Here is a 27,318-nt window from a genome sequence, read left to right as displayed (position 1 = left end):
AGATTTCTTTACATTTTCGACATTCAGCAACTGCATGTCTAAGATTGCAGTACCAGCTAGAACTGTTGAATTTTCCCTGCCTTCAGCTGAAGCAAGAGGTAGTAACTAGGTGGAATTCTAGCCTCTATATGCTTCAGCGGATGGAGGAGCAGAAAAAGGCCATCCAATACTACACTACGGCCTATGACATAGGGAGAGGAGCGGGAATGCACCTTAGTCAAGCGCAGTGGAGAATAATTTCCATGTTGTGCAAGGTTCTCAAACCCTTTGAACTTGCCACACGTGAAGTTAGTTCAGACACTGCCAGCTTGAGTCAGGTCATTCCCCTAATCAGACTTTTGCAAAAGCAGCTGGAGAAACTGAAGGAGGAGCTGAAATGGAGTGATTCCGTTAAGTATGTGGGACTTGTAGATCAAGCCCTTCATTCGCTTTGACAGGATCCAAGGGTCATCAATCTCTTGAAATCAGATCACTATATTTTGGCGACCATACTTGATCCTAGGCTTAAGTCATACCTTGTGTCTTTCTTTCCGATGGACATAAATCTGAAAAGATGCAAAGAGCTGGCGGTGAAAAATTGTCAGCTCAAGCGGAACGTGACATGGTAACATCTCTTCCTTCAGTTTCTACAGTTGCCAGGAAAAAAATACACTTACCTAAGAGACCCACTGCTGGTGGTGACGCAGATCAGTCAGCAAAATGTAATGACATCTGGTTGGGTCTGAAAGAACTGCCTACATTAAGCGACATGTCTACCATGACTTTGTCTGATACGGTCACCATTCAGAGAATGATGGATGACAATTTTAGGGATAGCATCCACATAGGCATGTCAGACAGTCCGTTCACTACTGGCAGGAAAAAGAGGCAATTTGGAGTCCCTTAAACAAACTGGCTTTGCTGTACTTAAGTTGACCACCCTCCAGTGTGTACTCTGAAAGAGTTTTCAGCTCAGCCGGGAACCTTGTCAGTGATCATCGTAGGAGGTTACTTCCCCAAAATGTGGAAAAGATGATATTCATCAAAATGAATTACAAATTCCACGAGGAAGACCTTTACCAGCACTTAAGTCCAAAAAAAGACATTAGCGTCTGACTCTGTAATGGTGGATTCCATCGGGGACAAATTCATATTGTGTGAAGAAGAGGAGGATGCACCAACAAATGGGGATGATGATGACGACATCTAATTTATTGTAAAGCCAGTTTGTGTATGGGATCATTGCCACCAATGTCCACTGCGCATTGGCAGATTATTTTGTGGGGGTCCAAACAAACTAATCATGCCAGACCCCCCCACCAAGCCAGGGTAATTTGTACTCAGTCCACCCCCCCCTCTCGGCGCTCCTGGCTCCACCACCAATTATCAATCCTTCAGTCAGCCAGGGCCTGCACTAACGATCAATTCAGCCAGGGGCTGCACCAATTATCAATTCTTCAGCCAGTGCCTGCACCAATTAAAAATTCTTCAGCCAGGGGCTGCACCACCAATTATCAATTCTTCAGCCAGCCAGGGGCTGCACCAATCATCAATTCTTCAGCCAGCCAGGGGCTGCACCAATTATTAATTCACCCAGAGGCTGCACCAATTATTAATTCACCCAGAGGCTGCACCAATTATCAATTCTTCAGTCAGGGGCTGCACCAATTATCAATTCTTCAGCCAGGGGCTGCACCAATTATCAATTCTTCAGCCAGGGGCTGCACCAATTATCAAGTATCAACTCCTTACTTCAGTCAGTGGCTGTGCCAACTATCAACTATCAATTCTTCAATCCTCAAGGGGTACCCCAAACATCATCTTTGCACAGTCCTCAACTCTATTGATCAGTCAGTTTTGAGCCAGCTAGCTGGATACAACCTTTTGGCCCTTTAACTAGATGAAAAAATCAATATTGTGAGCTGTGAAGTGGTCAAAATTGACTGGAAACAAGTGAAAATAAATGTTATTGAGGTTAATAATACTGTAGGAACAAAAAAAGGCCCATTTTATGTGATTTTAGCTGTTTTTATGATTTTTTAAGAAAAAATCCAGATCCAAAACCAAAACCGAAAAACAAAACACGGAGGTGAGGTTTTGGCAAAATCAATCCAGATCCAAAACCAAAACAAAACATGGAAGTGAGCTTTTGGCAAAACCAATCCATATCCAAAACCAGGGGAGATCCAGATCCAGAACCAAAATCAAAACACGGGGTTCAGTGCACATCTCTAGTGATAACCCATTGTAGCACATCAAAAATAGGTTATTATCACTGCTAAGTTAGTAAATATACCTCTTAGAGTGAATTACCACCTATCTATCAGGCTGGAAACCAGCACTAAGGGTTGTGAGCTGCATATTGGGAGCAGTGAAGTGCAAACTTCCCTACAGTGGTCCCTGGCGAGATCACCAGTGCAATAGATGCCGGACATTGACTGTCACTTAATGAGTGAAAAATTATCCGTACTTGAAATTGATTACTAAGGGCGGTATGTATCAACATATGCAATACAATTGTCACCCTATTCCCTGGCTCAGTGGTGTAACAAGGTATTTGGAGCCCAGGGCAAGCTAAAAAACAGAGCCCCCCCCTTCAAATATGTGCATGTGGTGAAAAAATGGGAGTGATCACATGCCACAAGGGTCCTGGCTATTGAAAAATTGGGGGCATGTTTACAAGACACACCACTGTTTCTCGTCACTCTAGGAACATTCCTTTCTATTCCATATGCACCTTAATGCTCTGGAGTGGTAGTGCCCCTCTTGCAGTGCCCACTGTAGTAGTGCCCCTTATGCAATGTCCCCAGTAGCATCCCTGTTGTAGTGCCCCTTATACAGTGCCCCAGTAGTGCCTCTTATACAGTGCCCCCTGTAATACACCCTTGTACAGTGCCCCCAGTAATACACCCTTATACAGTGCCCCTTATGCAGTGCCCCCAGTAGTGCCCCTTACACAGTGCCCCCAGTAGTACCACATATACAGTGCCCCCAGTAATGCCCCTTATACAGTGCCACTAGTAGTGGTTCCCCTTGTGCAGTGCTCCCTGTTGTAGTAGTGCACCCAGTGCAAACTACCTCTGAAATTCAATTTAATAAATTTAAATGTAAATAGTAATGATCGCATAGTGCATCTGCAACTCTGTTTTTGTATATGTTACTTTAAAATCTCAGCATGATGGCACCTTTCATTACTAGTAGGGTGTGCAGTCTAGAGCCCCTCCCTATACTCCATATTGTGTATCTATACACACATCTGAAGCTTTAGATTGCTCCAGTCTAGATTTGCACCCCTCCCCCCCACCCCCTCATATATGTTTTTAAGCAGGGACCTAGAATTTGACTGCACCAGGCAACAGGCATAATCTTAAGTCCAATTATTTTGTTAGTGACAGTTTATTTGGGTTGAGCGTTTGGACATGGGGCCCCCTGAGCTGTCCTGGCTGGACCTCTTCAGGGCATCACCATTTAATACATATAGTCACTTTGTATATCACCATCATGTTTGTTTATTATTTATGTATTTTTTCACACATATTCTACTTTTATTATTATCTTAACACTCATTAGTTACTTTTACACACTTGGTACTTTAACACTTCACTGTCACCCTTCTTTTCGTGTGATGCCCTGGGGAGGTCTTTGGCTGGTCTGTATTTTGGGGTGCCTTGCGTCCCAGATGTGAACCCCAGAGTGTTAGGGACCTGCTCAATGAGGTGACCTTGATGCTGGTGGGCAGGCCCGTATCATTGGCCACTGATATGCAAACTACCTCTGAAATTATATTTAATAAATTTAAATGTAAACAGTAATGATCACATAGTGCATCTGCAACTCTGTTTTTGTATATGTTTATTATGTGTCATACAAAGTATATTGTGTGTCATAATTCCAACATACACAAGACCAGCGATCATGATAATCTATTAAATGTGGCAGTAGGGCCATCCTGCCTGAGCTGATTGTTTTTATTTCACATGTGAGCTCCATTGCAGAGCATTTGAGCAAGTCTGGGAGTCTGGGGGAGCAGCAGAAGAACTGCCCTGGACATATATGTACATATTGGTCTCCTTATGCATTGGATATTGTATTATTATTAGAGATGAGCGGGTCCTGTTCTCAGAGAACCGGACCCACCCGAACTTCGCAATCTGAGTTCGGATCCGAGTCCGGCTCGAGTTTTCCTGCCTGACTCAGATCTGAAAACAAGGGGGGGTCGTGCCCTGCTTGACCTCCCCTAGATAAGCCACTGCCCAGGCTACAGTCACCTATTTCAATTTTCCATTTGACACTTTAATCTAGATTCTAATGACAGCTCTCAGAAAGAAAGGCATTTTATTTTACATTGGTGTTGGATTTCAATGCCCATTACTCATTGTATGGCCATTCTCAGTAACCTGTTTTATAGCATTGTTTTCCAATTATTAACTTGTACTGAAATACAATAGCACATACTACAGTAATATAGCATATAATAACATACTATATCGTAAAGGTGCTAATATTACATTATACTGTAGGTGACAGGAGCAAGGAGTACATAGATACCAAAAGTATATAAAAAAATCTTAGGGTTATGTTTTACTTAAAATAATGTTTTACATTGTTGACACGGTAGTAAAGGTGTCCTAGCATCCTTATTATTATATTATTATTATCCTTTATTTATATGGTGCCACAAGGGTTCCGCAGCGCCTCACAAAGTACATAAAAAAAATGAGCAAACACGAAAACAGCGACTTACAGTACAAAACAATACAGGATAAGAACATAGTTTATAAACATAGCTGCAATAGCGATCATAACACTCAAAAAAGCAGCAGGGCATCAGGAACCAAGTGTTAAGTGCTCTTGTGGGGAGTTTGGAGTAGATGATCGTATGAATGTGGGTAGGAGAAGCACATGAGGGAATAGGGCCCTGCTCGTGAGAGCTTACATTCTTAAGGGGAGGGGCATACCGATAGGGGTGACACAGATAGGGTAGACAGTGAGGAAGAAGCATGGAGCAGCAGGTTAGGATGAGAGCTGGAAGGCTTCAAAGTAGTTAGTCTTGAGAGCCCGTTTGAAGATTTGTAGAGAGTCGGAGAATCTGATAGTTGCAGAGGTAGGAATGGGAGGAAGTAATCAGTAGACAAGAGAGGCGGCATGCATTTGTAGGAAAAGGAGGGAGTTTAGTGTGATGCAGATGAAGATGTGTTGTGGTGTGATAGGGAGAGGAGGGTGGGTGCAGAGTTTAGTGTTGAGGTGTTAGGACCATTGTGGGGGAGAAAAGAATAAAAGTGGAGTAACAGGAGAAGAGGGGGAGGGAAGCAGAGGGGACAGACAGAGGATGGGAGAGAAGGGGAGGAAAAGTTGGAGGAGACTAGGGGGGCAGGATAGATTTGGGAACAGGGGGCAGAATAAAGGATTAGGTAGGCACTGAGTGAAGGGAGAATTAGAAGAAAACATGGTCATGGTGTGGATGAGGTAAGAAGGGGAAGGAAACTTGGAAGTAGGAATAGTGGGCCTGATTCAGACCCGGTCGCTAAGCTGCGAACGCTCGCTGCCAAAAGAGGTCGGGTATGCAAATCCCGCGATCGCACTGTCTGGCTTAAGGATGCCCTCTATGTCTTAGAGGGCGATATCAGTGAGCGTACGCAGGAGTATAAAGCCGCCCACCTTTCTCTCTTAGCACACGTCATCTCCATGAAGTGTCTGATTAATCTGTAACATTGAGACCCATCGGAGCTGCATGCAGCACTTGAGGTAGCCCCTACCCCACCGGAAGCACTGCGATCAGTTCAGGCTAAAAAACAACCAAGTGACGTGTTCAATGATGCTACTTTGCTAACTATGCACACCCATTAAACTCCGTTTTGATGCTCAGAAACGCCTGCGTTCGCACATCCACTCCCCCGTTCACAAGCACGTTCCCCTGTCACCACCCACAAATGACGCTGTCACTCAAAGTAGCGTCCAGTCTGTGTACTACGAGCACACGATTCCCGGCCGCAGTGACTGGTTCACGTATTCGTACTTTGATGCATACGCATGCTTAGCGACCGGGTGTGAATCAGGCCCTGTGTCTGTATGAGAACAACAGTGCTAAAGATTTAGCAAAAATGAACACTGTTAGTGAATGTGTATACTCTATGACAAGTTTAATTGTTTTGTTTTTTTATTGAGGGAAATATATGTGAAGATCTAATGGGTTTAGAAAATTAGTAATAAATAAGACTGTATTAGTAGTTTGAAGTTGTGAGGCTAGGCAAAAAAGCAATGGTAAATAAGATCGTATATATTCAAAGTTAAAGAGGTAAATTGGCATTGGTACAAATATGAAGTTAGTTTTTTGTATAATAAGAGAGGCAGCACAAATAGTAGCAAGTGACGTGGTAATTTCTTTGCAATGATCAAACAATAAGATGTCTCTCTCATTTTTCCTACCTGGCGCTGAGATTCAGCTATAGGCACTCTAATTCATATTTGGTTGGATTGTCCCCGTTTAAGACTCTATTGGCTGCAGATCTTCCAAGTTTCAAAGCTACTGTAGGTTCTGCAGTTCCCTCTGAACCTAGTTTCTGGCTACTCCTACATACAGCCTTCATATACACATATAAGAAGTCGCTCCGAAAGCATTTGAACAACGCGGCGGAGGCAATGAGGGGTATCTACACAGGAACTATATCAATCCTCCTATATCTGAATAATTTGTTAGGATAGACTTTTACATGCAGGTGGAGGACCTGATTTTGTCTTTGCAGGATAAACTGGCTCACTTCCACCTGGTTCGATTGGATCATGTTTAAGGAATCAGATATCTATCACTTTTATTTAGGCCCTTGACCACTTAGACATACATACCCCTAGTCTACAAACTCTGAATAAATAATACATTAAAAAAAATTTACCTTTGAAGCAGCATATACGGTCATTAGAGGAATGGGCTTGCAACACGTTGCAGAGGCCACATTGATAATGGCTCCTCTCTTGCGCTGCACCATGCCCGGGAGAACTACATATACCATCATAACAGCTGCAGCAATGTTGACATTGATGATCTCCAAACTTTTATCCTCTGGTACTTCAGTAAGACATGCAGGGTAGTCATAGAGCACTCCAGCATTGTTAACCAAAATGCCGACATCCACGTCTTTAAGAGCCTCCTTAATGGGAGCAAACTCTTCACGGCCCTTGTTGAAATCAGCCACTATGTAACGAGTTTTCACGCCATAGGTTGCAGTTATTGCCTTAGACACATTTTGGAGCTTCTCAATGTTACGGCCTAAAAGGATGATGTTTACGCCGTGACTTGCCAGCTCTTCAGCATATGCTTTACCAATACCGTCTGTGGATCCTGGGGTAAAAATATGAACTAGAGTAAAGACTTGCAACAGAGAAGTGAAGTTTCTAAACAATTTTGTGTGCGATTGGTCGTACGGGGGCCCGGCGGTTCAAATCCCAACAGCGGCAGCCCGACAAGGATGAAAATCCAGATCGTCCCCAGGTAAGTATTCACTAACCTATTCTACCCCCTAACCCTCCCTTAGGGGTGCCTAACCCTAACCTTCCCCCCCAGTGCCTAACCCTAATCCCCCCTCTAAGTACCTAAAACCTAACCTCCCCTTCCCTGCCGCCTAAACCTAAGTCCCCCAGGGGGGTATCTAACCCTAAGTCCCCCCTGGGAACCCTAAACCTAACCCTCCCCCCCGCGGCTGTCCGCGCTCGGCATCGCTTCAATCGGGATGCCCGGTCTCTCGGCGGCGGGAAAATGACAGGTGTCTAGATTTAGACGCCTGTCATTTAACCCTCGCCGGCATTATGCAGTCGGGAGGCCAGCTGTCGGGATTAGGCCCGCCGGCTTCCCGACTGCATACCGGTCGTATATGGTGAGACACACCCATTTATGCAGAACTCCTAAACCTGCTGCAACAATGCTTAAAAAGTGATTTTACACTGCAGAGCATGCTCATTTTACACAAATAAACAATGCTTCACACTCAGTTGGAGAGCTGGAAGCCTGCACTTATATATTTAAGAGGTGTCATTAAAAAAAAATTATATTTGCATCTGCTTTGCATTTTACATACTTCAAGCCTCTTGTGTAATTATCTGCGCTCAGAGTCATATCTAGACTTTTTGGTGTCCTGGGCCAGAAAGAGCATTGGTGCCCACCACACACACTTCAAATAGGGACATACGGCGGCCTATTAAAGCTGGGTACACACTAGACGATTTTTTAAATGATTTGTCATTTTCCAGCGGATCAAAACGACAAATAGTTGAAATGGTGCAGTGTGTACGCCCTATGCACGCTCACGAGGGCTCGTCTGTCGTATCATCAGATCTGCCTTACATGCTGCTTATTCTGAATATGTGACTGACGATCCCAGGCATTTGTATGTGGCGGGGGAACAACATATCGTGCGGCCGTTCACCAAATCATGTGGTGTGTACAGACCGCACGATGTGTCGTCCATTGCATCTGCCGTCTGCTGGGTACACAGGTCATATATTGTGTACCCAGCTTTACAGATAGATTGAGGGGGAAGTCCAGGAGCAGAGCATTTCATAAAAGATACTAATGGAAAGTTTATACCCGCACACATCTCTTGGTTGTATGATGTAACCCCATGTTGAATATTAAATAATAATATATATTTTTATTGTAGGGGGTGCTGCCAAAAAGACAACTGGTACAGAATACCTTTTAATAAGTATACAAAACAGAAAAGAGATAGTTTGTCTATATTTCGGCGCACATATTTTAGATACCTTTAAAAGTTATATACTTTATTTGATATACATTAAAAAAATATATATATATATATTGTTCCTAATCCCAAAGCGGGAATGATATTCAGCAAAATAATGGTTTAAAAATAGAGACAGATTATGTGAATAGAAACAGAAATGTGCAATAAAATTAGTTTTCTTCCCCTGTGTGTCCCCTTTTATTATTCCTTATTATTATGATAATAGATTGTGTTTAATACAAGGAGATAGGTTTCTTGCAATCTCTCAGCAGTGTATAGATGACAGTTTGATATTCCACTATATCAATGGTTTGTCACTGCATAAGTTGATACTGACAGTATTATAACATTTGTTAGTTCGCTGGGTAGTCAATAATTATTCCAGACCTAATGCACAATATATGCAATATGTTATTAAATTGTTATTAATCAATTAACATGGGCATGGTCCGGTTGTTATCAAGGATTATATCCCATCCTGATTCCCCAACGATTCTTGCATAATGTTATGTCAGTATTAACAATATTTTAACTCCTGTTGCTGCTTCAAGAGGTTTTATATCGCTAAACCTCTACATATACTAGGTAGCTTAAAAAGATTGTTGTATCATTGAGCCTCTACATATACTAAGTAGTGGTATGGTTCTAATCGATTTCAATGAAGTCTATAGGCAACAGTGTTGCTAATCTTGTCCGCTATTGACTGACATAGACTCAAGCCACCAATATGTTATACTCAGTGCGCGGGGTTGTTAAAAATCCAACACCCGCTTAAACCACATGCAGCATACATTTAAACAAATACAAATAATTATTTTCGGAATTATAGAGGACACACAGCGAACGTGCCGACGCGCATTTCGCTGTGATATGCTTTCTCAAGGCAAGCCGATTGCCACTACCGCCCCAGACTTTATTCATCCCGGAGGACCAATCACGCTCCGTTTAGAAGTCACGTGTTCAGTGCGGCCAATCCCGCACTTCCTTTCATCTCCCTTAAGGGCTCTCTATTTGAGCCAATGATTGTTGATCTTAAATATTAAAGAAAGAAGGTGTGTTCCTTTTGACCAATCATACCACTGCCTATTCTAATCATATACTTCTATTAGTGTGAATGGAACTGACATTAATTAATATAATGGTTCAGTCAAGATACTACTCCATTATGTGCTTTTGACCACCGTAAAAACGCTTTACCCTTATTTATTATATACAGCATCGACTTATCTATATATGGTTATTATCCAGTTATATTACATCATGATCCATATAAATACTACGATCTATGTCTATATTCACAATTAAACATCAGTGATTTATTATATAATAGACATATATTATCCTAAATGTTTATTGTGACTACGTAAAAATTAGTCTGTTAATAAATTCAAGAAAACCATGGTAATAATTATCCATAGTAAATAAACTTAAATAAATAAAAAGTGTGTATATTAATATATATTGCGCTACCCACATGTCAAAATAAAAGCAAATGAACAAATATATAATATATTCATCTATATATATCATGCCATGTGAACATTGCAATCCACATTAAATATTCATTATGTGAATATCAAGAAAAACTTTTTTAGCAATTGATAAACATATGTTACCCTGAGTGTATATATGTATTATAACTGTATGGAAGTCATTATATCTTCCAAAATCGATTAATATGTGAATAATTAAAGAAAAGCCATGATAATGATTAATAAAGTAAGTGAGCTGAGTATATAGTTTGAATATGTGTCTACAAGTGAATAAGTGTGCTATTCCTGTGTGAAAACAGTTTTGGTGAACAAAAATCTATATATCAATTCATATGCTAGCGCATATGAATAATTGCATCGTGATTCCTCTTACAATAAATTGTATAATAATTCTATTTATACAAGAGTGCCTAGTGAAGGAAAATAAACATTGTGTATAGTGAGAAAAAATATATATAAAAAACTAAGTGAAAATCTGTGAATAATAAGACAGTGAATACAAGTGTATGATGATTATTTTATGAATCATGTATATAACGTCCAGCTCTACAATTTATCCCATCTATTTGGATATATTGAATCTCCCATATACTATAGTGGTCAACTCCCAGGGCTCCAGCACTTCAATCATTCAAAGATATATAATATAGATCATGTGGTGACAAACCATATTATTATATAGATAGATGTTTCTCGTTATATTCTTCTCTTTGTATTCTGATCTTCAGAACTTGTGGAGTAAGCCTCCTCCTCTCCAAAAAGATCACCCTTCAGGACCATCCGGTAAGTTTAATATGATGATAAGATCTTATAATCCAAGTTGTATTGGTATTCTGGACTTCAAATTAAGAATAAAAAACAGAGATCCTATGATAGATGTCATATCTTAAATAGGAGTTTCTTCATTAGATCTTGTTCTTTTATCCTTTTTTCCTTTTTCTTTTCAATGTCCTAGGGGCGAAGACATTCATCAGGATCATCTAATAAATGTAGTGTGTTGATAGGCTTATTCTGGTCCAAATTATGCTCCAGTATATATCCCAGGTTGTAATTGATGAATATCACAAAAATGAAGAGTAGCTATTATTCTCATTTAGCCCTTTTGGGTATACACTGTCCATTAAGAAGATCATCTTAGCTTCAGTTTTTAGTAGCTCCTTATCTAGATTTCCTCCGCGGATCCCGATTTGGATATGTTTCATCCCGAATGCTTTCATAAGATTTGGATTGCTATCATGGAATTTGTAGAAATGTCTGGCTACAGATATTAATGGTTTAAATTTCTTTAGGTCTTGACTGGCATTTCTAATTGTACCGGCATGTTCCAAAATTCTTGTCTTTAATGGTCTTGATGTTTTCCCTACATATTTTTTACCACATGGGCATTCAAGTTGGTAAATTGTGCCCACTGTGGTACAAGTGATATAAGATTGGATTGTCCATTTTTTGTTATACTTATCATAAAATCGTTGTTTCGGGATCATGTATTTGCAAGCTTTGCAATGGCCACATCCGAAGGATCCTTTTTTGTTATACAATGATTTCTTTGGGATATTTAGATGACTGTGAACTAGTTTATCTTTTATGTTGCGGGACCTCCTCCAACTGGTCTGTACTCTTATAGGTAAGGTTGTTGCTAGATCACTATCAGTTAGAAGTATTGGCCAATGTTTCTGGAGAATGTTATTTATTTCTCTCCAGCGTACATTGACTGTCCCAATGTATCTCACTATATCATCTCGATAGTCTTTCTTTTTTGGTTTCAAAAGTGAGTCTCTTGAATACCTTTTGGTTTCTCGTGTTGTCTTCTTAATTAATCTATTGCTGTATCCTCTCTCTCTAAGTCTATCACATAGTTGTTGTTGTCTCACTATTTGTGATTCCATAGAAGAGCAATTTCTTTTCGTACGTAGCATTTCTCCTTTCGGGATAGCCCAAATAGTAGCAGGTAGATGAGAGCTATCGGAATGTAGAATGCTGTTGGTAGCAGTATCTTTTCTATACATATCGGTCGTGATACGACCAGATTCCTCAATTCGTATTGTTAAGTCCAGGAAGTGTATTTCTTCTTGACTCATAGTATATGTTAATTTAAGGTTAAGGTCATTCTTATTCAAATTCTGTATGAATTCCTCCAAAGTATTTTTATCACCTTCCCATAGTATCAGGATATCATCAATATAACATAGATAAACCAGTATATTGTTCGTATATTTTTCTTGACTATCACTGAAGACCATCTCCCTCTCCCACCACCCCAGGTAGAGGTTGGCGTATGTGGGGGCACATGCTGTCCCCATTGCCGTCCCTCTTACCTGGAGGTAGTAGTGTTCCTTGCATAGGAAATAATTTTTAGTTAATACAAATTCTAGGAGGGTGGTCAAAAAATCATTAAAGTCGCTTGAGATTTCCATGCTCAGAAAATATTTAATGGCCTTAATTCCATTCGTGTGGTTAATGCTGGTATACAAACTCTCCACATCATATGATACCAGCCACACTCCTGAGTTCACATTAAGATCTTCAAGTTTATTGAGTACGTCCATCGTATCCCTTACATAAGATGGTAATGTAAGTACGAACTGGCGTAAATGTTGGTCAACATATACACTGGCTTTTTCTGATAAATTTCCCACTCCTGATACAATTGGTCTTCCGGGGGGCGTCTTCTCATCCTTATGTATTTTGGGTAAGAGATACGGGGTAGATGTTCTTGGTTTTTCTACTTTCAAAAATTCAAAATCATTTTTATTAATGGTCCCATTATTATAGGCCGCAGTGATGATGCCCGTGTATTGTTTCAGATAATTCTGAGTTGGATTAAAGATAAGACGTTTGTAGCAACTAATATCGTTCAGTTGTTTATCAAGTTCATCGATATACATTCATCTAGGCCACAAAACGACATTGCCCCCTTTGTCAGAGAGTTTGATTACTACCTCTTGCCATTTTGAGATTTGATCTAGTGCCCTTCTTTCACCTTTTGAGATATTATCTATATAAGGTGTATGGCGAGTGAATAAGTTATCCAAATCTTTAGATACCAGATCTTGATATACTTGTACTACTGGGCATATCTTGCTATCTGGAAAAAACGTTGATTTTTTCTTAATTTTTGAGCTGTCAAATGGTTTCTTCATATTTAAATCTCTAGAGATTTCGTCCCTTTCCAATTCTTCCAATATTTGTAATGTTGGTAAAACATCTTTTTGAAGGGTACTGCTATCATAGGTGGATACTTGTAGGTGTTCCTGTTTGGTTGCTTGATTAAGGAAGAATTTTTTCAAAAGGATTTTCCTAGTAAAAAGATGTAAATCTTTTTCACACTCGAATCTATCTAGTTCTTGAATTGGCGAGAATGATAACCCTTTACTTAAAATAGATTCTTGATCTTTACTGAGTTGTATATCAGTCAGATTTATAATTCTCAGTGAATCTTTGTTGGTATTGGAACTGGATATCGCTTTTCTGGTCATTTTCAATATCTCCTCTGTTCCCTTGGTTCGTCTCTCCAATCTAATAAGTCTCTCTTTCTTCTTCCTCCCTTGGCCCCTTCTGTCCTTCCACCTATTGTTTCTAAAGTGGATTTCGTTATCTTTGAAGTTTGTCCTAAAAAATCTCTCCGATAACTATTTGGAGGTATACTTATGGAATTCTCTCCCTCTGAGGAATCTATCTCTGATGTAGTATAATTTAAGGAATTGGGATTTCTTTGGTTGAAGATTCCATTTATAGACTCTATTGTTCAAATAATCATCTCTATCTCTCTGTAGTTTTCTATGTTTTCTCTCGATAATATCGTCCTCATATTTCTCTATTTCTTTTTTGTATTTATCATACCTCTGCTGAAATTTCTCAAGAGATTCAAATGGTCTCAGCTTTTCTTCTAATTCTGAAATCTCCCTTATTAATTGGTCCAATACAATTTCATCATGTTTTATCAACAATTTAATAAGATCTTTAGAGCATTGGGTTAGGATATTTTCCCAATCACGTTTCAAATCATCATTGGCCAATTCATACATAGGGAATAATTTCAATCTAAGACCCCTTGGGATTAAATCACCCCCAATATACTTATCAAAAGTGGTCTTATTGGAATAAGACCACTAAGTGGAATAAGACCACTTTTGATAAGTATATTGGGGGTGATTTAATCCCAAGGGGTCTTAGATTGAAATTATTCCCTATGTATGAATTGGCCAATGGTGATTTGAAACGTGATTGGGAAAATATCCTAACCCAATGCTCTAAAGATCTTATTAAATTGTTGATAAAGCATGATGAAATTGTATTGGACCAACTAACAAGGGAGATTTCAGAATTAGAAGAAAAGCTGAGACCATTTGAATCTCTTGAGAAATTTCAGCAGAGGTACTGATGTGCCCAGCTATAACGTGGCATCACAGCGCTATCTCTCACGCCACGTATGGCGCGCCACACACCACGCCATGAGTCGCGCCACAAAGAAAGTTTATTAGTGAAAAAAGTAATTACGTGTAATACAACATTTTGCCCACCAGATGTCACTTTTCCTAAACTACATAGCGCATGCGTCAGATTTCATTAAGTGTAATACAACTTTTTGCCCACCAGGTGTCACTTTTCCTAAACTACATAGCGCATGCGTGTGATTTCATGATGTGTAATACAACATTTTGCCCACCAGGTGTCACTTTCCAATGTACCGTACGGTATGTTCTGTATCACCGGCCGATGATTGTTTGACAGAAGCTTAGACATTAGACTTTACAAACTACAGAACTCTATTAATGGGTGAAGCGTGTGGCCTAGCGGTCTAATGCCTAGTCTCACTGCTTCTCCTCTCTTCTTGTTCCGTGGGTTAGAGACCTTGAAAATACAGTATGTTTTTTTAATTTATTTTTAAAATCTTCACTTAAAATATTCAGTATTCAATACAGTACATGTGGAGCGCATGTCTGCCCAGTGCTTCGGGAGTCAAACAGCGAAACTAGGATTTTTATTATTGTACATACAGTACTGTACCTTAGAACGCAAACTTGCGTCAATGCCGGCGCTGACATGAACGCGGACATTATAGTTATTTATTATGACCATCAAGTGGCAATGGGCCCTGTTAAAGAAACTGGTTTCTGTATATCAAACTGACTGCGCGTTTAAACCGCAAAATTGCGTCAATGTCTGCGCGTGCCCAGTGGTCGGATTTTAATCACAATGGAATGTGTGCCCCATGTCCAGTGGAGCCAAGCCATACAGTACATTAAGTTGCGCTATTTTATGGCGCATACCCAGTTGCCTGTATTGCCAACAGTACTGTTGAATTTTCACACTAGTGCCATTCTGCACTGTCCGAGACTTACAGTACCGCACAGTATACACAATAGTAAATTCATTACTACAGTACATAAGGTGCTACAGTAGTGGACTAACAGCAGTTTGTAGGGCAGATGCAGAGCGCAAACTTGCGTCAATGAAAATGCTGTCTTAGACTTGGTAACATTATTAATTTAATATGTTTAGTAACTGATAGTTGACTGTGTATAAGAGAGGGGTCTCTATAGTACAAACTGACTCGGCGTTTAAACCGCAAAATTGCGTCAATGTCTGCGCGTGCCCAGTGGTCAGATTTTAATCACAATGGAATGTGTGCCCCCTGTCCAGTGGAGCCAAGCCATACATTAAGTTGCGCTATTTTATGGCGCATACCCAGTTGTCTGTATTGCCAACAGTACCGTTGAATTTTCACACTAGTGCCATTCTGCACTGTCCGAGACTTACAGTACCGCACAGTATACACAATAGTAAATTCATTACTACAGTACATAAGGTGCTACAGTAGTGGACTAACAGCAGTTTGTAGGGCAGATGCAGAGCGCAAACTTGCGTCAATGAAAATGCTGTCTTAGACTTGGTAACATTATTAATTTAATATGTTTAGTAACTGATAGTTGACTGTGTATAAGAGAGGGATCTCTCTAGTACAAACTGACTCGGCATTTAAACCGCAAAATTGCGTCAACTGTCAGCACAGTTTGCGTTGTGGTAACTTATAGCCAGTTCTGATGGGTTACGGTACAAATAGGATCTCTGGCTTGTGCCCAGTGGCGGGGTTGCAATGCATTGCCAGTGGTGCTGCGCCATAGCCATACCCTTGTAGCGCTATGGCTATGTACTGTACGCCATGGTGAGTACTGTATGTACCGTAACATACCTTTTACTGTCTGTTTGTCTCTGCCTATCCTCCTTTCTTCAGGGCGTACAGTGGACCTTGCACTCTGATGCAAGGTAGAGTCTGCACCTGGTATAGGTGAAACTGCATCTGAGGCCAAAAGTGCCAGTGATGATTTTAACTTAAAAGCCAACTCTTTTTGTGTAGTCCTCGGTCCAGTAGGGCGTATCGGTCGGCATTGAGTAAGGACTGTTCTCACGTCATATCTTTCCTCCTAGGTACTGTACAGTAGTCATGTCCGTGTCCAGCTTCGAACTCCATGACATGCCAGCGGCAGAAGAAAGAAGCGGGGTACTGTAGAGGACTACAGGGGTGGAAAGCTAAAGAAGTCCCCCCCCCCTCTGTAAAGCCTGTTACTGTAGGTTAAATAAAAATTGTCATTAATTTATACAATTGGTGTTTGTACTGTATGTAATTCAGTCTTTAAGTGCGCCTGAGACCCAACACGTGCATCTGTCATTAAAAAGGTACAAAAAGTCAAAAACACACAGATGCAGGGGCGTATCATACTACTTGACAGGATTTCAATCACCAGAGGCGCGCCGGCCAATGGGGGTTGCCGCACACAGTCATATACTGTACAGTATCCCTGTTGCCTTTATTAAATCACCCCTTAAGAGTGGAGTGCAATTAATAAAAGTACGGAATGGGTGACTTACTGTACTGTATTTTCTTACCTTTTAGTTGTTACACTATCAATAAATGTAAATACAGTATACTGTACTTTATCCACAGCACCAAGTAAAGACAGAAAACGTTTTACCAAATAACACAAATTTCAATAAAAATCATAAATAAACAAAAATAAAGTTAACAAAAAATTAAAAAAAAGATCCACTAAGTGGTGGGCCATCTGCCTGTACAGGCCTAAAAAAAAAAGAATTTGTTCTGTGGAGAGAAAAAAAAGGGTACAGTATTACAACACTAATACACAATATTGTACAATCTCAACACTAACGTAAATACTGTACTCTACCTCGAGTCAGGCGTGGTCCCTGCCTCCCTTGGGGTCCCTGCCTCCCTGTGGGTCCATGACTGAAGACTGAATTGGAAAAAAATATATTCACATTAACAGTGCTGTATTTACCTTTATTTGGTAAGGTGCTACTGTAAATGGTTTGGCTACTGTAGCTCCTAACAAAGTACTGTACAGTATATAAACAAACAGAACAATACAATGGCTACAGTACGGTACAATGCAAGAAAAGTACAGTACTATACAGTTTAAACATTGCTACACCAAAGGTGATTATACTGACTGAAGCTGGCAGACAGAGGGATACTTTTGGTGCGGTGTAGATACAGTACAGTAACCTCCCACAATTTAATGACTATTACTGTACAGTATCTGCAAAGCATGTTTGCAAATGATTGATGACCCTGCACTGAACAACTGCTTGTTCGGAGTAGGCTCATTGCTTACTGTACTGACAAACAACTGCATTATTACAATGTCCTAATCATGCAGTGGTTGTCATACCGGTATCTTTAAGTGGATGGCAACCTTTCGAACAATAGTGTGTAACCCTTTAGTCCATGTACAGTACTGTAGATTTAATCAGCCTGTCAATCAAATGTCTGCCAGTCATGTCAGTATGTGTTAACAACTGTCAGTCATCATCAGATACTGTACTATCCAACACCCTACAGTGCAGTGTACAGTAATGTACAGTATGTCAGAGTCGTGCATTGTACTGTATTCGTTATTGTACAGTATACTGTAATTCATGTGATTATACAGCAATGCTGTACTTACTACGAATTATTCGCCTCCGAATTCGCTGTAGGCGAGGCCTGTCCCTCCGAAGCAGGTCACTCCACCTGCGCTGCAGTGAGCGACCTGAGCGGCGAATGCCATATAGCCTGTAGATCTCATTATTCGCTGCTCTGTAGGCGAGCACTTTGTCTTGGTTAGTGGCGAACGCTTGGTCCCGCCACTTAACCAAGACAAAGAGCTCGCCGGACGAGTAGCGTCTTGCCCTGACAGAAGACATTTTGACTAGCCAGTGACGCATGTCGTACATCGCACGACGCACGCCGACACTAATTCTCTTGTTACGGCAGGCGTCTGTGGTGCACTGTAATGTAGTCATAACCGTAGTGGCAAAGTCAGTTTTGAATATTCAGTACAGGCACATTCATAGCGGCGAGGCTGAGACCGCATATGCGTTGTCGCATGTTTGAGTTTTGCAGGTTTCTGGGCGCACAGTTTGTGATGCAGAGCCCTGTCTCACATTCTAGACAGTAGTTTCACTAACAGTTCCTGCAGTTATGAAATCACTATTCTGTGGTGCTAAATTGTAGGGCACCGTCACTTTTGAATATTCAGTACAGGCACATTCATAGCGGCACACTAGTTGTCCTAGCAGACGGGGGATGGTGTCTTTGGCAATGGTGACAATTCGTAGCATTTTTCAGGACACTAGGGCAGAGCTGACTGCTTACAGTAAATGGATTAACAAAGCTTCCTTTATTATGGTAATGTGAGGCTCTTGGCTTGCTTTGGGGGAAGGGACCTGATGCACTGTGTATGACTCTCGGACCACTGGGCATGCGCCAGAAATCCCATCGCAACCCTCCTACTGGGCATGTGCCCGCCAGAGATGGAAATGCAACAGAATACAATACTGTACCGACTGCAGTAATACAGCCAACTGCGCATGCTCAGTGATAGCATAGCACTACATGGCGTATGGCTTGGCGCCACAGATCCCATTGTAACCCCCTCCATTTCTAATCCATCGCAGCCACCGTAGCGCCAACCGTGTAATACAGAGAGCTCTCTCTCCTACAGATCCCACTACTACCGTACTTAGTGTGCAAGGTTGGAGCAGCATCACCAATGTCATCAGTTTGGGATGCAACGCTATTTTGCGCATCAAACGCACAGTCAGCTTTGGACACAGAGCGCTCTCTCACAGACGGAAAGCACTCTCAGACACAGTCCAAGGGACGTAGCCATAGTGCGCGAGGCTGAGACCGCATATGCGTTGTCGCATGTTTGCGTTTTGCGGTTTCTGGGCGCACAGTTTGTGATGCAGAGGCCTGTCTCACATTCTAGACAGTAGTTTCACTAACAGTTCCTGCAGTTATGAAATCACTATTCTGTGGTGCTAAATTGTAGGGCACCGTCACTTTTGAATATTCAGTACAGGCACATTAAATGCGGCACACTAGTTGTCCTAGCAGACGGGGGATGGTGTCTTTGGCAATGGTGACAATTCGTAGCATTTTTCAGGACACTAGGGCAGAGCTGACTGCTTACAGTAAATGGATTAACAAAGCTTCCTTTATTATGGTAATGTGAGGCTCTTGGCTTGCTTTGGGGGAAGGGACCTGATGCACTGTGTATGACTCTCGGACCACTGGGCATGCGCCAGAAATCCCATCGCAACCCTCCTACTGGGCATGCGCCCGCCAGAGATGGAAATGCAACAGAATACAATACTGTACCGACTGCAGTAATACAGCCAACTGCGCATGCTCAGTGATAGCATAGCACTACATGGCGTATGGCTTGGCACCACAGATCCCATTGTAACCCCCTCCATTTCTAATCCATCGCAGCCACCGTAGCGCCAACCGTGTAATACAGAGAGCTCTCTCTCCTACAGATCCCACTACTACCGTACTTAGTGTGCAAGGTTGGAGCAGCATCACCAATGTCATCAGTTTGGGATGCAACGCTATTTTGTACCCGCATATGCGTTGTCGCATGTTTGCGTTTTGCGGTTTCTGGGCGCACCATAGCCACAGTATGAAATCACTATTCAGTGAAATACAGTACAGTACAGAGCCCTCTCTGGGCACTACAGTGTCCAGAGCAGACAGTGACAAAAAAAAAATATACAGTACGGTACAGTATATTCTTTTCCAGGGATCGAACCCCGGACCATAATTCTACCAAAGTGATCACCTAACCACTAGTTCACACGACAGCTACAGTACAGTGAACCACAGAGAGTGGCCTCATCCTTGTGCACTCCTCCCGCTGCTGTTTTTAATTAAAAAAAAAAAAAATGTCATACTGTAATGCATCCCATATCAGTGAAAGCTGTGCGTGCATCTAATTATTCTACAGTATCGGTTATACCGTGACAACAACTCCGGCAACTTCTCTACTATTCAGTTACTGCACCGTACCGTATGTACAATACAGTATGTGCAGTGATTTGTACAGTATATTATGCGACATTAAAAATACAGTATGGGTTGTGCGTTCATGCAAATGCTGTGAATATGATAGACATTCAGTACAGTGGAGCACTCGCCACCCAGCGGTTAAGCACTATGTTACATGCAATTACAAAAGTGGAGCACTCGCCACCCAGCGGTTAAGCACTGTATTACATGCCGTACCATATCCTTCGTTGAAGAATACCGCGGTACTCCACAAGTCCATGGCGCGACTCAGAGGCCTGCACGCCACGCCACAAGTCCGTGGCGCGACTCACGCCGCACCATGAGCAACAAAATAACTGGGCAGATCTGTATGATAAATACAAAAAAGAAATAGAGAAATATGAGGACGATATTATCGAGAGAAAACGTAGAAAACTACAGAGAGATAGAGATGATTATTTGAACAATAGAGTCTATAAATGGAATCTTCAACCACAACGTAAAAGAAATCCCAATTCCTTAAATTATACTACATCAGAGATAGATTCCTCAGAGGGAGAGAATTCCATCAGTATACCTCCAAATAGTTATCGGAGAGATTTTTTAGGACAAGCTTCAAAGATAACGAAATCCACTTTAGAAACAATAGGTGGAAGGTCAGAAGGGGCCAAGGGAGGAAGAAGAAAGAGAGACTTATTAGATTGGAGAGACGAACCAAGGGAACAGAGGAGATATCGAAAATGACCAGAAAAGCGATATCCAGTTCCAATACCAACAAAGATTCACTGAGAATTATAAATCTGACTGATATACAACTCAGTAAAGATCAAGAATCTATTTTAAGTAAAGGGTTATCATTCTCGCCAATTCAAGAACTAGATAGATTCGAGTGTGAAAAAGATTTACATCTTTTTACTAGGAAAATCCTTTTGAAAAAATTCTTCCTTAATCAAGCAACCAAACAGGAACACCTACAAGTATCCACCTATGATAGCAGTACCCTTCAAAAAGATGATTTACCAACATTACAAATATTGGAAGAACTGGAAAGGGACGAAATCTCTAGAGATTTAAATATGAAGAAACCATTTGACAGCTCAATAATTAAGAAAAAATCAACGTTTTTTACAGATAGCAAGATATGCCCAGTAGTACAAGTATATCAAGATCTGGTATTTAAAGATTTGGATAACTTATTCACTCGCCATACACCTTATATAGATAATATCTCAAAAGGTGAAAGAAGGGCACTAGATCAAATCTCAAAATGGCAAGAGGTAGTAATCAAACTCTCTGACAAAGGGGGCAATGTCGTTTTGTGGCCTAGACGAATGTATATCGATAAACTTGATAAACAACTGAAAGATATTAGTTGCTACAAACGTCTTATCTTTAATCCAACTCAGAATTATCTGAAACAATACACGGGCATCATCACTGCGGCCTATAATAATGGGACCATTAATAAAAATGATTTTGAATTTTTGAAAGTAGAAAAACCAAGAACATCTACCCTGTATCTCTTACCCAAAATACATAAGGATGAGAAGACGCCCCCCGGAAGACCAATTGTATCAGGAGTGGGAAATTTATCAGAAAAAGCCAGTGTATATGTTGACCAACATTTACGCCAGTACGTACTTACATTACCATCTTATGTAAGGGATACGATGGACGTACTCAATAAACTTGAAGATCTTAATGTGAACTCAGGAGTGTGGCTGGTATCATATGATGTGGAGAGTTTGTATACCAGCATTAACCACACGAATGGAATTAAGGCCATTAAATATTTTCTGAGCATGGAAATCTCAAGCGACTTTAATGATTTTTTGACCACCCTCCTAGAATTTGTATTAACTAAAAATTATTTCCTATGCAAGGAACACTACTACCTCCAGGTAAGAGGGACGGCAATGGGGACAGCATGTGCCCCCACATACGCCAACCTCTACCTGGGGTGGTGGGAGAGGGAGATGGTCTTCAGTGATAGTCAAGAAAAATATACGAACAATATACTGGTTTATCTATGTTATATTGATGATATCCTGATACTATGGGAAGGTGATAAAAATACTTTGGAGGAATTCATACAGAATTTGAATAAGAATGACCTTAACCTTAAATTAACATATACTATGAGTCAAGAAGAAATACACTTCCTGGACTTAACAATACGAATTGAGGAATCTGGTCGTATCACGACCGATATGTATAGAAAAGATACTGCTACCAACAGCATTCTACATTCCGATAGCTCTCATCTACCTGCTACTATTCGGGCTATCCCGAAAGGAGAAATGCTACGTACGAAAAGAAATTGCTCTTCTATGGAATCACAAATAGTGAGACAACAACAACTATGTGATAGACTTAGAGAGAGAGGATACAGCAATAGATTAATTAAGAAGACAACACGAGAAACCAAAAGGTATTCAAGAGACTCACTTTTGAAACCAAAAAAGAAAGAATATCGAGATGATATAGTGAGATACATTGGGACAGTCAATGTGCGCTGGAGAGAAATAAATAACATTCTCCAGAAACATTGGCCAATACTTCTAACTGATAGTGATCTAGCAACAACCTTACCTATAAGAGTACAGACCAGTTGGAGGAGGTCCCGCAACATAAAAGATAAACTAGTGCACAGTCATCTAAATATCCCAAAGAAATCATTGTATAACAAAAAAGGATCCTTCGGATGTGGCCATTGCAAAGCTTGCAAATACATGATCCCGAAACAACAATTTTATGATAAGTATAACAAAAAATGGACAATCCAATCTTATATCACTTGTACCACAGTGGGCACAATTTACCAACTTGAATGCCCATGTGGTAAAAAATATGTAGGGAAAACATCAAGACCATTAAAGACAAGAATTTTGGAACATGCCGGTACAATTAGAAATGCCAGTCAAGACCTAATGAAATTTAAACCATTAACATCTGTAGCCAGACATTTCTACAAATTCCATGATAGCAATCCAAATCTTATGAAAGCATTCGGGATGAAACATATCCAAATCGGGATCCGCGGAGGAAATCTAGATAAGGAGCTACTAAAAACTGAAGCTAAGATGATCTTCTTAATGGACAGTGTATACCCAAAAGGGCTAAATGAGAATAATAGCTACTCTTCATTTTTGTGATATTCATCAATTACAACCTGGGATATATACTGGAGCATAATTTGGACCAGAATAAGCCTATCAACACACTACATTTATTAGATGATCCTGATGAATGTCTTCGCCCCTAGGACATTGAAAAGAAAAAGGAAAAAAGGATAAAAGAACAAGATCTAATGAAGAAACTCCTATTTAAGATATGACATCTATCATAGGATCTCTGTTTTTTATTCTTAATTTGAAGTCCAGAATACCAATACAACTTGGATTATAAGATCTTATCATCATATTAAACTTACCGGATGGTCCTGAAGGGTGATCTTTTTGGAGAGGAGGAGGCTTACTCCACAAGTTCTGAAGATCAGAATACAAAGAGAAGAATATAACGAGAAACATCTATCTATATAATAATATGGTTTGTCACCACATGATCTATATTATATATCTTTGAATCTTTGAATGATTGAAGTGCTGGAGCCCTGGGAGTTGACCACTATAGTATATGGAAGATTCAATATATCCAAATAGATGGGATAAATTGTAGAGCTGGACGTTATATACATGATTCATAAAATAATCATCATACACTTGTATTCACTGTCTTATTATTCACAGATTTTCACTTAGTTTTTTATATATATTTTTTCTCACTATACACAATGTTTATTTTCCTTCACTAGGCACTCTTGTATAAATAGAATTATTATACAATTTATTGTAAGAGGAATCACGATGCAATTATTCATATGCGCTAGCATATGAATTGATATATAGATTTTTGTTCACCAAAACTGTTTTCACACAGGAATAGCACACTTATTCACTTGTAGACACATATTCAAACTATATACTCAGCTCACTTACTTTATTAATCATTATCATGGCTTTTCTTTAATTATTCGCATAATAATCGATTTTGGAAGATATAATGACTTCCATACAGTTATAATACATATATACACTCAGGGTAACATATGTTTATCAATTGATAAAAAAGTTTTTCTTGATATTCACATTATGAATATTTAATGTGGATTGCAATGTTCACATGGCATGATATATATAGATGAATATATTATATATTTGTTCATTTGTTTTTATTTTGACATGTGGGTAGCGCAATATATATTAATATACACACTTTTTATTTATTTAAGTTTATTTACTATGGATAATTATTACCATGGTTTTCTTGAATTTATTAACAGACTAATTTTTACGTAGTCACAATAAACATTTAGGATAATATATGTTTATTATATAATAAATCACTGATGTTCAATTGTGAATATAGACATAGATCATAGTATTTATATGGATCATGATGTATTAAAACTGGATAATAACCATATATAGATAAGTCGATGCTGTATATAATAAATAAGGGTAAAGCGTTTTTACGGTGGTCAAAACCACATAATGGAGTAGTATCTATGACTGAACCATTATATTAATTATCGTCAGTTCCATTCACACTAATAGAAGTATATGATTAGAATAGGCAGTGGTATGATTGGTCAAAAGGAACACACCTTCTTTCTTTAATATTTAAGATCAACAATCATTGGCTCAAATAGAGAGCCCTTAAGGGAGATGAAAGGAAGTGCGGGATTGGCCGCACTGAACACGTGACTTCTAAACGGAGCGTGATTGGTCCTCTGGGATGAATAAAGTCTGGGGCGGTAGTGGCAATCGGCTTGCCTTGAGAAAGCATATCACAGCGAAATGCGCGTCGGCACGTTCGCTGTGTGTCCTCTATAATTCCGAAAATAATTATTTGTATGTGTTTAAATGTATGCTGCATGTGGTTTAAGCGGGTGTTGGATTTTTAACAACCCCGTGCACTGAGTATAACATATTGGTGGCTTGAGTCTATGTCAGTCAATAGCGGACAAGATTAGCAACACTGTTGCCTATAGACTTCATTGAAATCGATTAGAACCATACCGCTACTTAGTATATGTAGAGGCTCAATGATACAACAATCTTTTTAAGCTACCTAGTATATGTAGAGGTTTAGCGATATAAAACCTCTTGAAGCAGCAACAGGTGCAAGAATCGTTGGGGAATCAGGATGGGATATAATCCTTGATAACAACCGGACCATGCCCATGTTAATTGATTAATAACAATTTAATAACATATTGCATATATTGTGCATTAGGTCTGGAATAATTATTGACTACCCAGCGAACTAACAAATGTTATAATACTGTCAGTATCAACTTATGCAGTGACAAACCATTGATATAGTGGAATATCAAACTGTCATCTATACACTGCTGAGAGATTGCAAGAAACCTATCTCCTTGTATTAAACACAATCTATTATCATAATAATAAGGAATAATAAAAAGGGGACACACAGGGGAAGAAAACAAATTTTATTGCACATTTCTGTTTCTATTCACATAATCTGTCTCTATTTTTAAACCATTATTTTGCTGAATATCATTCCCGCTTTGGGATTAGGAACAATATATATATATATATATATATATTTTTTTTTTAATGTATATCAAATAAAGTATATAACTTTTAAAGGTATCTAAAATATGTGTGCCGAAATATAGACAAACTATCTCTTTTCTGTTTTGCAGAGCATTTCATACCTGATGGAAGGGGTCATGTTGTAGGGTCTGGGGCTTTTGTATTTGGAGACTCTCCCCCTCTTAAGTCCTAATGTGGGACTCTTACTCCTTCCCTCCATAACTGGGCTCATGCCCCCTATTCTTGGGCAACTCTCCCCTCTTTATTTGTCTTTTTGCCCCTGCTTTGTGTGGTATATCCCCCTTGCAACATAATTGGTGACTTCCACTCTCTTCAACAATTTAGCCCCAGCGGAGGACCTCGCAGAACAGGAAGACTTTGCTGCACCTCGCCAGAGGGGTAAGTATTTGTAAATAGCAGTGGATTCGTACTTTGTATCACAGTGATACTAAACAGAAAATTCCGCTGGTCTTTACCTTTGTTGAAAAATGGGGCCCTTAATCTTATATTTGACATATCATTCCTACTCACCAGTGACTACAGCCCACTCTCCGTATTGCCGTATAATGCTGGCGTTGCTAAACAGACCCCGGTAGATTTGCTCCTGCACCAGACTATAACACCCACACAGGAGTTTGAGACTTTTCCAAAATGCGTATCCAGCTCCCACTATAGCCAAGATCTCCATGTGACTGTAGTAGCACTGCGAGACCGCCTGAATTAGTGATGCAGAGACACTTTTTATGCCACTCAACAGCTCCTTTGCACCATCGAGACTATGGTCGGACATCTAAAATGACAAAATGCATTATTAGATGAAGAAATGAAAGTATCAGTAGAATGCAGATTTTTATTGCAGGTATTATTACAGTTTATATAGCACCACCCATTCAAGCATTGCTGTCCAGAGAATATATGTCATTCATGTCAGACGCTGCTTCTTATAACCATCGCGACCATCAATCGTGATGGCGGCAACAGACCCTGACCTTGGCGCTCCCGGAAAACGTTGGCAATACGCATGCATAGTTTTCCGATAATTGGAAAACTGCGTTAATACACTAACTACCATTCAGACCTGAATCAGGCCCTACTACTAGTAATTGAACTCAGTTGTGTGAGGCAGCAATGCTAACCGCTACACCATCAAGTTG

At 40.0% G+C, this 27,318-nt stretch overlaps 1 protein-coding gene across 2 annotated transcripts in view; it reads right to left on the bottom strand.

The window, feature by feature from the left end:
- The window catches only part of LOC148524683 (inactive hydroxysteroid dehydrogenase-like protein 1), a 62,610-nt gene that overhangs the window by 7,869 nt on the left and 27,423 nt on the right, over nucleotides 1-27,318 (bottom strand). For both annotated transcript variants that reach the window (XM_088471899.1, XM_088471900.1), the window contains 2 exons: nucleotides 26,696-26,954; nucleotides 6,870-7,315 (listed from right to left, as the gene is read on the bottom strand). In XM_088471899.1, coding sequence (XP_088328025.1) covers nucleotides 6,870-7,315; nucleotides 26,696-26,954 — 705 coding nt within the window. The remainder of the gene's footprint in view (nucleotides 1-6,869; nucleotides 7,316-26,695; nucleotides 26,955-27,318) is intronic.

Source organism: Taudactylus pleione, unplaced genomic scaffold (assembly GCF_031769625.1).
Source record: "Taudactylus pleione unplaced genomic scaffold, aTauple2 ptg000117l, whole genome shotgun sequence".
Lineage (NCBI taxonomy): Eukaryota > Metazoa > Chordata > Amphibia > Anura > Myobatrachidae > Taudactylus > Taudactylus pleione.
This window is presented reverse-complemented; position numbering and strand designations above follow the sequence as displayed.